This window comes from Anabas testudineus, chromosome 6 (genome assembly GCF_900324465.2).
Source record: "Anabas testudineus chromosome 6, fAnaTes1.2, whole genome shotgun sequence".
NCBI lineage: Eukaryota > Metazoa > Chordata > Actinopteri > Anabantiformes > Anabantidae > Anabas > Anabas testudineus.
This window is the reverse complement of record NC_046615.1, coordinates 20,612,350-20,625,781: the sequence shown is the minus strand read 5'-3', so window position 1 is coordinate 20,625,781 and position 13,432 is coordinate 20,612,350. Positions and strand designations below refer to the sequence as shown.

General features: G+C 38.5%; 1 protein-coding gene across 3 annotated transcripts in view; it reads right to left on the bottom strand.

The window, feature by feature from the left end:
- The window catches only part of LOC113166145 (transcription factor SOX-6-like), an 88,162-nt gene that overhangs the window by 53,632 nt on the left and 21,098 nt on the right, over nucleotides 1-13,432 (bottom strand). For all 3 annotated transcript variants that reach the window (XM_026366109.1, XM_026366111.1, XM_026366110.1), the window contains one exon: nucleotides 1,124-1,343. In XM_026366109.1, coding sequence (XP_026221894.1) covers nucleotides 1,124-1,342 — 219 coding nt within the window. In that variant the 5' untranslated portion in view covers nucleotide 1,343. The remainder of the gene's footprint in view (nucleotides 1-1,123; nucleotides 1,344-13,432) is intronic.

The following is a 13,432-nucleotide window of genomic DNA, read 5'->3' as shown; positions in this document are numbered from 1 at the left end:
TGGATGCAAAGGCATTTCTTAAATGAAAAACCAAGACAAAGAATGTGAAATGTTTTGTCAGTTTACTATTTTTATGCAAAAGCTTTTTTTAAAAGTTGTTAAAGCACTCACACGATGCCTCTCTGAAAAAATATACACTCTCTTTAGAAGACAAATCTGAAGTTAAATGAACTCTGAGCTGATAACATAAAGAAAACTATTTGAGGCTGGTGTTTTGCCGTTTCAGCCACCACCCTATCCATCTCCCAGCTCAGTTTTTTTTATTCCTTGCTGCTTGCTGCATGGTCCCAAGAAGCTCCAGTGTTTCAACCTGTGTTATTTTCTGTCCACAAACAGTACTTTCCTCTTTCTTGCTAATCCAGAACACACTTAGAAGAGTCACTTTTTACAGGTTCCCTTTATTCTCCTGTGGTTATCCTTGAGGGACAGTAGTAAACTAAAGATCACTTTGAGTCCCAATATGGATGCTAAGTTTCCAAATCAGTTTTCAAAGTCTGATTGCTTTTTAAATTCTTATCCTTCACTTTGAAGGGTTATATACAGTCCAACTATATATGAATAAAATATAATAAGAGTTAAAGAGAGGACGTATATATTCTGCCACAACAAACTTTATTCCGAAAACTTTTTGTTTTCCTCAGAGGCTGAAGTCAAACCCACTTCACCCACTGCAACCAAATAACTAACACATGAAACTAAGATACACACACCAGCACGCAGTCTTCTACTCTCTCACACACATGAAAACATGATGAGCAGCAGAGAAGAACCAAGGGGTATAACTCTCTGTAGGAGAACCCTCACTGGGCTGCCTATAGCACCGCCTGCAGCACACAGACCAGAGAGAACCACTGGTGCATGGGTGTGTGTTTGTAGGTGTGTGTAACAGTGTGTGTTTGTGTATACGTTCATTTATGTGTGCACTCAGTTGTGCACAATCATCATTATACATGAGGATTTGTACACCCTCTGTACTCCTGCGTTTTATGAGTGTTTTATGAGGCCTGAGTGTGTACACTGTGTACACATACTAACCACTCTGGTTTTATAAATTTGAGTTATAGCAACATATCTCATGATAAGATACGGTCAGTTTCTCAGCTCTGTGTAATTCACTTCTCACCACCGCAGCAGGCCCGAGGTTCTCCCAGTCAGCATCGATCCGCTTCTCTCTGATTGGCTGCAGCTCATCAGGGTGGGGTTGGTCATGTGAAGAAGGTGACTGTGTCTCCTTTGGGCCCTCTCGCTCATCATTGGTCCAGGTCACATTCTCCTGACCTATCACTTCTGCTTCTTCGGGTGGTGGTGGAAAGGGAGGTGTTGTTTGCATGGAAGACATCATTCTGTTAAGGAAAAGAGCAACACTAGTTATTTTGTGTTCTCAGTTTGTTCTCTGTCTATATTGTATTAAAACATACTTTTCTAATACATCTCTATGTATGTTTTATTACATTAACTGTGCTGTTGTTCAAAATGTATACTGTAACCATATAGGTATAGTCTGTGCATAGAATTTAAATAAAAAATTAAAGGAACCATTGATGTTTACCAGACTAATGTTATCTTTTAATATGTTACACATATTACTTGGTTTATATTGTATTGGTAGAAGAAATAAATGCTTTATTTCTTGTATTTTTTTCTATTGTATGAACCTGACTCAAATTTTATTTTAGTACAATAATATTTATTAACATTATTTATTAAAATACGTTTACAAACATTACATACACTGCCAGTGCATAAAAAATGTTACCGCCTGGATTTAACTAGGCAAATGGGTAAAAGGTTCCCACTGGATAATTACTTGAGTTATTTAATCCTAATTGATGCAGTGAGTAGCTTCTTATTTCTTAACAACCATGTCTGAAGACACATCCTGTGGTGGGGGAAAAGATGTTAATCTGTTTCAGATTTACCCTGTTCCAGAGTGATGGGACCATCAGGGTACGAAAGAGAGGAGGTGGAGTGATGCACCCATCATGCCTAGTACCTACTGTACAAGCCTGTGGGAGCAGTGTTATGATCTGGGGCTGCTGCAGTTGGTCAGGTCGAGGTTCAGCAACATTATGTGTCTAAAGAATGAGGTCAGCTGACTACCTGAATATACTGAATGACCAGTTTATTCCATCAATGGAGTTTTTCTTCCCTGATGTCACGGGCATATTCCAAGATGACAATGTCAGGATTCATTGGGCTCAAATTGTGAAAGAGTCCAGACCTTAACCCCACTGAGAATCTTTGGGATGTGCTGGAGAAGATTTTGTACAGTGGTCCAACTCTCCCATCATCACTACAAAATCTTGGCGAAAAATGAATGCAACTCTGGACGGGAATAAATGTTGTGACATTGCAGAAGCTTATTGAAATGATGCCACGGTGAATGCCTGCTGTAACCAAACCTAGAGTTGGTCCAACAAAATATTAGAGCGTGTGACTTTTTTTTTTGGACGGGCAGTGTATATAAAAACCCTGTTTCCTGTTAGCTGTTTCTATCGCTGCAGCTAAATCAGCAATGAGCACAAGAGCTACAAGAAATGCAGAGAGCTCCACTTTTAGAACATTAAGCTAAATGCAGCTTTACAATTTAGATTACATATAAGTTATCATCATCAATTGCAATCCTTTCTGAGCAACTGCACTGTATTCATACTGAATGTTCCTCACTCCCACACACACACACACACACTAAGCACATACTGCCATGGGGATAATCTATTAATCTATTAAGCAGCATCAAGGCTTCTCATCACTTCAGAGCTGCTACAAAAGCCAACGCTGTGCTACAGCTGAGTTTCAGTGGAGAAATCTCTTTTTGTCTTTTAAGTGTAAGCCTCGGGCTGCAAGAGTCATTAGGCTAATACATCATTTACTGTAATGACTTCCCTTTGTTGAACTGTACTCACAAGGACTTTCATTGACCACATTTATTACCTCGGCTCTGCTCTGCAGTAGCCTAATCTCTGCCCCAAATTCTTATTTTAAATCTAAACACATGCCCACTTTAAAGAATTAGTTATTTTATGTTCTTATGTGGCTAATCGGTCCTTGTAAGTGACAATACACAAACAAATGTTCCACACGTAAACAGTTAACACACACACAGACAAAAAAATGGAAGGTAACAGCTGATTCCAGCATTAAGGGTGCTGGACTGTTATGATTTTTCACTCTCTGATTCACAAAACAGCAGCCCCACCGCCACACACCACACACACACACACACACACACACAACTTCTGTACAGAAAATGTGATCGCTACAACAGTTTTAGTGCTTAGTAAATCACAGAAGTCCACCTCTGAAATGTGCAGCCTCATGGGTGCCCCTAAACATAAATCTGACCTTCAGTCAAAAGTCAGCAGGGAAAGAGCAAAGTCACAGTGTTGGAGTGTGTGGAGAGGCATCAGTAGGTGAATATTTATAATCATATGATATAAAGGATGAATAGAAGGAACAGAGAAGGAAAAGTGTGTGGAAACTTAGCAATCAATAGGCTATTTGTGCATCTACATGTAGTTTTTGAACACTGTGAAGTGATTCTGAGGGTCATAGTGTTCATTGCGTCTCATCTTTTACTACCTGTGTCCGAGAGGAGCTTCCAGTGACTCTGTTACGCAGGTTAAATCAGAGAAGGGCTGGTTAGTGTCCTGGCATGAAAACTGAAACTTGCTTGACCATTAATAGTACAGTGTCGTAACATTATGTAGCCTCATCCTGTAGATTCAAAACCAAAAGCAAAAAAGTCACTGAAAAAGCACATATTCTCGTTCTGCCATGCACTCTCAGTATTTATTGTGTTTCTCACTCACTCCAGGTTTCAGAAAGCTTCGTAACAAGTTCATTATATTAACATAGTTTACAGGTTAAAATATGTATTTATGTGTATATATGATATTTGCTTTTTTAAACGTGTCTCTTTTTTTTTACATTTTAAATTCTGGTCTTACAATTTTTACTTTCCAAAGCTTTAAGCTCGTTTTTTTTTTGGTTTTTATATATTTTTCCAACTTACCACTTGTGCCACACTCCACCCATTGCTGATTTTACTGACTGGAACAGCTGACAGCCTGAAGTTTAAACTTCTACAGACCTCTATTGTACATGAGATTATGAGATCTCATACAAGCAGCAAACAGCAAATCACTAATCCGTGATCAACTACTAGCGATCCGCACAGAAGTGATGAGAGAGCGAGGGGGAGCAGGGGAGGGAGAAGACAGAGGAGAGCCTATATTTAGCTGACAATATTGCTGGTGCTGTGTTTATGAAGGGAGCTTAAGACTTAGTTTCTTGGAACTGGTGTCTCATATGGCCAGGAATGTCCAGCCTCATAACTCGCTGCTACTGATATGGTTTCATCATGCAACAGTAACAGGGTTTGTTGGTAAGCATGCCACAAGGCCTTTTGTGATTGGTTAGTGCAGGAAAACAGTAGAATTCGTTCCCTCGTCATCAGACAAAGAATCACATTACTGGTGTTTAGATGACTCCATTGTTTAACTAACATGGCAAAAGTTAAGCTCTAACAATTAATAGTTCTGTACTGACTTTAGGAGTTTTCTGGAGGACAAACAAGTATTTTTTTATTGAAACTGTCAAATTGTAGCTGATTTCAAAACTGTAAAATGACTTTTGAGAAAATGTAAATAAACAGAAATGATTTGGGAACGTACTCAAAGTCATTTGAGTAAAGACAGAAAAAAATGCCAAGCATGAGATATAATGAACACAATAGAGGAGGGAAGATGTCATCACTAAACACACACATCACTAAAGTTGGACACCACACTAAATAGAAGCACAGACAGTATAAGAAAATAAACATCTCTTTTTGTTAATATCTGAGAAATGAGAAGCATTTTGGAGCTGTTGGGTTTTCTTTTGACCCCAACGCTTACGTCTCACAATATCAGGTCCTTCCCTACTGAGATGGAGGAAAAAAATTGAGTGATTTATAGCAGAAGGAACAGCTTTCTCCCAATGAGACCAACAAAAGAATGAGTCTGGCTACATGGAGACGATCTCAGGAAGCAGTAATGTGATGATAATGTTACACTGATAGCTGAAAAATGAATTCACATTTCAAACACATCGCCTTGAGGCTGTTTGAAGCCTTTTCATATTGTCAGACGTGTAGAAAAATATCAACTCTTTCCCCTAAAGTTATTCTCCTGTCTAGGATATTTCTTGGAAAGTGATACTGGCGAGATTGCCTGTTTGATAACAAACCAGAGCATGCACTGTTGAGTGAGGAGTTTAATTTTTGGTCCTGATGCACTTTAGTTCTTATGAGAAAGACGTCAGGAAGATCAATAAATAGTAGCTTCATCTGAATACACTTTGTTTTGCTAACATAATAATTAATTACAATGCTCAGGCGTGTTACTCTCTGTTCTCTCTGTTCTCTCTGAGCATTTTGAAGTATTTAGCAGTTTGAGTTCCCGTCTTGCCTTTGTTGTCTATAAAAATTCTCACAGCATTTAGCCCACAGACACACTTAACAAACAAACTATTGCTGGTGGGCAGCTAGCAAAGTCCTCTTCTCAAACACGGACAGTAACTTAGAATCCCTTTGTGAGTGCATGAAAAATGAAAACCGGGGTCGGAATTTGGCAGTAAAGTGTTGTTCTGCTCTGGCCTGGAACTTGGCGACTTGGCAGACACAATCAGGCATTGTCGAGCGTGGACGGAGAGGGACCTGTGACAGATGAGAGTGGGAGAGAGAGGGCCCCCTCTTAGAAAAACAGTACACAAAGCACCATTCACAACTCAGGTCCCTTCTGCCACTTGTGGAGTGAGAGAAGGGCTCCGACAAAGGCCTCTGACTCGACCAATTGGGTGTAAAATCTCCAGCCGTCCCAGCTGGATAGAACTGAGGAAGTGGGAAATACCATAGAAAAAGTGAGACAGAGTATCTCAGAAGAGAAAAACAGGGGGAAGAAAGAAAACAGAGGACTTTCTTGGAGTTGTTTGTCTGTTGGACAGTCCTGGTAAAAAAAAAATACATTAAAAGAGAGCAAAGGGAAACTGAAGGTTTAAATAGAAACACAGATGGATGCTCTGTAGCAACCTTAAACTGTATCGAGATCTCTGGAAAAATGACATTGTTGGTCGCCTTTTCAATTGAATAGACCCGGCACCATGGGAAAGCCCAAGAGGGCCGGCCCATCAAAAAGTCTTAGCATTATTATTATTATTATTATGATTGATTACCTCGTTGCTGTTTATTACTAACATCAGGCTCCTGCTGTTCTATTCTGAGCAACCAACTGTTGTTATATACTAAACAGTTTGGATCCATTTACGCCTCATTGTGTTTTACAGAGCTGTCCATAGTGCTGATGTACTCTTACAACTATTGAGTCGCAATTTCTGAAGCAAATCATATCATATTGTTAATTTATAAATAAAATTATAATTTTGTGTATTTTAACCACATGCAACATTAAACTATTCTGCTAGATTTTTTTAAATAGAAAAGTCAGAAAATAGACATATTGGGGTTGAATTCTTTTTGTTTTAGTGATTAGTGTAAAGTTTTAAAAACTGATTAGATTAAAAGTGGTCAAAGGCATTTGATGGAGAAATCCAGACTCTATCAGAGCTGGACGACCTCTTAAATGCCCGTTTCTTGCAAAGCTAATTGCTGCACAGATGTTGTTCAGTGACCATCAGTAGAAGTCTGTGGTTGTACTGGGCAACTCCCAGGTGTGAATGAGCAGGGCGTTGCTAAAAAGAAAATGTGTGTTCAGTTACTTTCCCTGGATAAATAAATGAAAAAATGCTTGAAGAGAATAGGCCTTGTATGAAAAGAACTCTGCCAGCTCCTAAATCTTGCTTTTAACTGAACTCTCATTAGATCATAGCAAAGTGCTGCAAACAGAGGGCACTGTCAAAAGTCAGACATGGAATGTGAAGACACACACACACACACACACTGTTTTCTCCCAGAGATTCCCTCATCCCAGCCCTGTAACCTAAAATAGAAACATTCAACAGCAGTGCCAGTCAACCCAAAACCAGCCCAGCTTGCCACTGCTATAACAGCAAGAAAAGCAGTTGTGTTTTCTGAAATTCCAACCCATTAACATAGATTTCACTGTCAGATGCCGCTCTGTAGCAAGCAGAACCAACAAACAGCTGCTCTACTAAAAAGCAAGAGGTGCTTATCGCATGCGACTGGGTATTCTCTGACCTTTTCATGACTTAAGTGGAACAATGAAGGGAGGTAAGCAGAAGGCGGATGCTGTGTGCGAGAGTTGAGATAGAATAGTTTGTGCATCAATCAACTGTCACAACCAAATCCTTTCACGATTCTCAGGTAAACAGAAGTCATTGTGCGACCATCAGAATGTTACACTGAAAAGCTCTATGTATACCGCTTCATAAAATATTTACATCCACAAGACACTCGAATGGGATGGGCAGGGGCAGCGTTCAGGCCGGGTACAGAGTTTACAGTAACTGAAGCAACTTCTCTTGAACTGAACTTTTTTCTGTTAAACCTAAGTGGGGCACAATTATTTGCTATAACAACAAATTCTACAGTTCTTTCTAAAGAAAACTAAATATGTGGTTATTAGGTTGGTCAGCTGACACAAAAACATTTCTCCAGACAGCAACAACCTGCTATGATTGGTATCTTTTATAACGTATTGTCTTTCTACACTTCAGTTTCAGTTGTTAGTAATAAAGAGAACCATTGTGGCATTTGTATGAGCACTGGCAATATGTTATAAAATTAAAATTTGGTGACATTTTATTAGTATAATAACAGTATACAAAACATGCCATTCTTAATATGGTTTGAGTAGTATTAGTAGTAGTAGTAGCAGTAGTCTCCATAATGTTGTTATTCAAGAGTGTTGTTAAGAAAAAAGGTTGTAATAATATTTAGTTTTGTGTTCTTAACATAAAATTGCTTCAATAGAATCCTTGTTAAATGAGAGAAATGTGGGAATAAATTCACTTTATCCAGTGTACACAGAATATTTAATGTTCACAAACTGGACAAACATTGCCAGTCAAGGATTTTGTCTCTCATCAGATGGACACAAACATGGGGTCCGATGTCCCCATTGGTTCTGCCGATGGAAACTCTTAATCAAAGCAATGATGGAACACTCAGAAAATTATGAATGCGTCGTTTGTACAGTGGGCGTAAACACACATCTACTATGCTGGGTCTCTGTGTTCAGGCTCTGTACCTGGGTGATGCCAGACCAAAACCGCAGACCCCCAGAAATCCAGAAGTGCCCTTATTGACCAACACCCTCCCTTGTGCTTGTTATTTTTCCTGGCACGCGAACACACCCCTAGCTAACACAAATACAGTACACATATACATTTATCTACTTCATGGCAGTGATACAGAGTAAACCATTGAAGAAACCATTGAAGACCAATGTCAACACTTGGTGGCTCAATAGGACTGTTTGTCTGCTACCTCCCGCCCACAGTAGTTAGAAGACCAGGTCAGTGCGAACATTTTGTCTCTTAATCCTTAAAGTAGACAACATTGTCCAGATTGGTATGCCATCATATAAACAGAAACATTCTGCGTAAAAAGCAGAACAGCAGCCCTAAAAGTTAGTTACAGTTAAATCAGAATAAACTAAAATCCTCATCCTCTTCAATAACAGTAATATCCTTGGGCCTCTCCCATGCAAGAAATGCTCCCAAGCTTTGATAAATTTGATAAATAAATCAACTCTATTGCCAGCGAATGCTTCTTTCAACTTCCATCCTGTCTGTTAAGATGGAGACTAGAGTTCATGCTTTTATTTCCTTTTCTATATCAGTCAAACAAAATGCAGCAGTGAGACTCCTAACTGATACCAACACGGGGAACATATCTCCCTTGTACTCTTTGTTGGTTAAGCACAGAATTGATTTTTAGGTCATTTTGACTTTTATTTGATTCTGTTTTTTGTTTTGTGTTTACCTGTTCTCCTACTGAGAACAGAAATGGACCAAAACTAGAACCCTGAAGAACTCCACAAGCGACAACAATTCCTAAAAATCAGAGAAACAGCTGCATAACAGTATGATGACTGACTGTGTCGGACAAATTTGATACTAAATAGTATAATTTCTACTTTACAATTAGAAAACTAAAGTATTTTATAGGTAAGTGATCTGTGCTTAGAGGTAGTGCAGCTACATACCAAAACATCATATCAGGTGCATATGCAAAAAGAAGTTACACAGTCAAACTGAAACGGATCCCTGCACTGACCATAGCTAACATAAGTAGTCGTCTAAAATGAGAAGGAAGATTCCCCTGTGTTAATAATAATCTAAAGGCCTGTGTACAGTCAAAGTGTCATGATTCAGCACTATTACTTTCATTCTCAGTCATCTGGTCGTCTGCCCGTTCACACACCTGTTCCCAGTTTCCACTTACGGTCTCCTTCTATTTAAATCTGATAAATTCACCTGCTTGCAGCCAGATTGTTAATCAACCCACAGCAACCAAAGACTTCCAGCCTTTGTTTCAGTCTGTTTACTTTGCATGTTTTTCACTCCCTGCTTGCTGCTTGGTCTTTTACCTCTGCCTGGTTATTTTGCTCTTGCTGTGTTGTGTTTTTGTGCCTGCCTAGGTCTGTATTTGGGTCCAATGTGCCCATCGACCTGTCAACCTGCAGTAACACTACATCGGTTTTAATGCATCTTCTCTCTCTATCATGTCTCTTTCTCTTCACCTCTTTTGCCCTCTGATCCATATCAGATTGAAGCACATGCAACTTATCGTTTGACAAACACCTCACAGTTGGTAATACCCTACTAATCAGCAGGAGCTGACACAGCACTGCCACCTGTCCTTTCACTTCAAACCACAATCCTTATTATCATACCAATTACCTTTGACATCTTATTGACCTCTATACACTTGATATGCAATGTAAAAAAGGGGGAAATCCTATTATCTTAAGAATATAAATGAATCTATGGAAAGAAGATGCTAGTTTTGAACAGTACTTTACAAATAATAATATACTTCATTGATCCCCTTGGGAAAACTGTTGTTTGGACAGCTGCAGTAGATGACAGTGCTACGTCAGTATCTTGTCCAAGGACACGTCAACATATAGCCAGGAGGAACCTGGAATCGAACCAGTAACCCTACGATTTGTAGATGACTGCTTTACGAACTGAGCTGATACACACAGACAAAGAGAGATTAATCAATCAAAGCAGAGAAAATGTCCAAAAGGTTAAAATTCACAAGTATCACTGACTGTAAAGTGCATTTCAGGGTGACATCAAGAGTAGAAAGTCATAAAAAAAGAAACCCATGGCGATATGACAGCTGCCCTCACACATTTTTCAGACTGACTGCATTTGCCCTGAGGCCATAGCAACAGAAAAAAAACTGAGCTTCAGTAAGTCATTAGAGGTCTCACCGCAGCTGAGAACAAACAGACATCCATGTTTACTGCTCTTCAGTGTTGTTAATTTATTGCATTTGTCCATTCTCACGTCATATTTATAATTCAGGGAATGTTGATCTGAGATGACTTGACGGCAAAGAGAGACAAACACCAAAGAGGGGAACCACCATAATAAATGTCAATTTTTAGTCTCAGTTCGTGATTTGGAGACAGACAATAAAAAGCACCATAGACCATTCATATGTTTTTAATTAGAATAAAAGCCCACTACAATCATAAAGAGCAATAATTGATACTGACTAGTATCATTTGTAGCCATGGTCTACAAGACTCAGCCCTACATGAACGACTTTTATTTTGGCAAAATGAAATGAACCTACTTAAGAAACATTTATGAACAGATTTCAGTATATTTTCATAGCTCAAAAGCAAAATCCTAAAATCTTGAATGTGAACAAAAGAATTAGAAACAAACAAGGAGCTCTGGAGTGTGGCATCATCTGCAGGAGCATCCAAACAGGTGGCTTTTAGAGCGCCCAGGAGGTGCAAAAGCCTGCTAATCCCAGATTAAGATTGACAACTCATTTCACTAAATGCTCCCTTTGTAATCCCAGTTGCCACTCTATAAGGTGACAATGAGCTTTGTTCCTTATCTATGAAAGAGCTTTGAGGATTCCCCCAGCTTTGTTTGTTTGCATTATTCAGAGACATGCTACTTTTGGTGTGTCGATAAACAACATAATTTTATTTAATTATTGACCAGCCTGAATGCATAATGTGTACAGATGGTTCTAACAAGTCAACCCTACTCAGAACACAGGATTTCATTTCTACTTATTTTGGCAGCGTATAACTTTGCTACACATAACTTGGTACACACACATGCCAAGAGAAAGAGGGAAGATGTGTAGGAAAATATTCACATTTTTAAACACACTGAGTGTGGCACTAACTTTATAAAATTATTTTACAATAAGTGCAACACAGCAAAATGCTTAATGTTCAGTTATGGAAATAATGTTTGTGTTCATATTAAACAAAATAAGAAGAAGAAGAACAGAATAAAACCCCTCATGTTTTATTATCAGATATGTATTTCTTCCTGTAGTTTAGAAAGTGCAGTATACTGTCTGTTAAACATGGTCTGCATACACTAAAATCCCCTGTTTTAAAAAAAAATCGAAATTCTAGATTTAGGATAAAAAAAAACACTTGCATTTTATTTCTTTATCTCCTGTTGCAGCTGATCCAGGTTTGTTGTAGTGATGATACAAGACAGATCTGAAGATTCGTCTATTCTCTATTAATGTTTTCCAGAATTCATGAACTTTTGGATGTAAATTTGTGTAAATTCAAATGTACTTTTTGGATAACACAGGCTGATTAATTTCCTCCTGAATACAAGTTTTGCAAGAGATTTTTGGATCTACAACTTCCTAGGTGGGAGATTTTTAAAGTGAGGAGGATGATGCCCAGCTGTGAAGCACGCTGAACTTATTTTCCTCTGCAGGAGCAGTTGTCTCATTTGGCAGTTGGAGGCATGTCAGTGTCCCCCGGCATGTTGAGCTGTCACAATCCAGACTAATCCTTTCCGCAGTGTGTCCCCTGATCTGGCTGAAGCTACATCTTACAGAGTGTGTGTGAGAGTGTTGCCATCCGTATGTGTGTGTTATGGGAAAGAGGCTGAGTGATTTGAAACCATTTGTAAGTGCAAGTCACGATATTTTAAATACTATGTAAAAGTGGCTTATATTCAGTGAACACAGTCACAGCCTTGAGTGTAGAGAGGTAACGTGTGCTGCTCGATCAGGATTCTATTTTTCTTTACCAGCCCACATTGATTATTCATTGTTTATGTTGAACAAAGCCTCAGTTCAAAACATGCAGTGTGTTTATCTCATTTAATCTTTTACTGCTCCGTTTCTCAATGAAAATAATCCAGTAGCATTTAAGACAGTAGTGGTTCTATTGTACGGGTTGTTAATAAAAGTTTTCACTATTGTTCTAAAGACACTGATGTTGTAATGAGAGAAAATCTTCTGGCACAGGGGCAGATTGACACATGTTTTCAGTTAGTTTGGAATAAAGAGAATAAGAAATGCACATGAATGAACGACAAAAGACAAAGAACAACACAAACCGAAACTGAAATATCAACAACAAATAATCTAGATAACAGTTCTACATCTTCTGATTATATAGAAACTGGAAGAGGCAGCTTACTACTTGAAGTACATGTATAATGATTTGTTGTTAGTTGGACTATGGGTCCAGCTGTTCTGTTTTTTTATCAGATTTAGTATCAAATCTGGACAAACCTCTAATGAGAGTCACATGAATTTCACATTTGCTTAAAAAAAGTACTTATAATACATTTTTGTATGAAATATTTCTCTTATAAAACCTTTCTGGACCTCCTCTTATGGCTCTTTCTCTCTCTAACCAATCGTAGCACCACCCTCACAGGCTGTAAATCACAATTAGGGGGTTCATTAGATATGGCTGATTTATTAAGATCCAGGGTTTGTCTGTGGGCCTTACAGCCATATATTAGCTAACTAGAAGATCTCATACATAGTTATGAGACATGCTGTTTACTGTATGGCATATAGGGTCACATGTCAATAGACATTAATTATTGAGTAAAACACTGTAGGTTAAATTAATTGCATCCAGATGATAAATAATTTGCATTTCTATGTTTTTTCTGTGGAAACGGTTGCATGCAGCAGTTTCTGTTGCAAAACCCAAAGGTGTATTTTTTATGACGAATTGGCAACAACATCAAAAATCTATTATCAGGAAGTGATGCAGGATTTGAAAAGGAGCCAAGCATTTTGGAGTATCATCCAAAGGTTTTAACAAACATGCTCTGGAGCCCTCTTGAACACACACACATAAATTTGGCCTGTGATCATATCACAGTCACTCTAATCTTAAGTGTGCCTGGCTCACATAATATAGCATTGTTATTCTCGTAAATCAAAGTGCATTTATCACACTGCATATCAGCTATTATCAACAATCACCTGTAA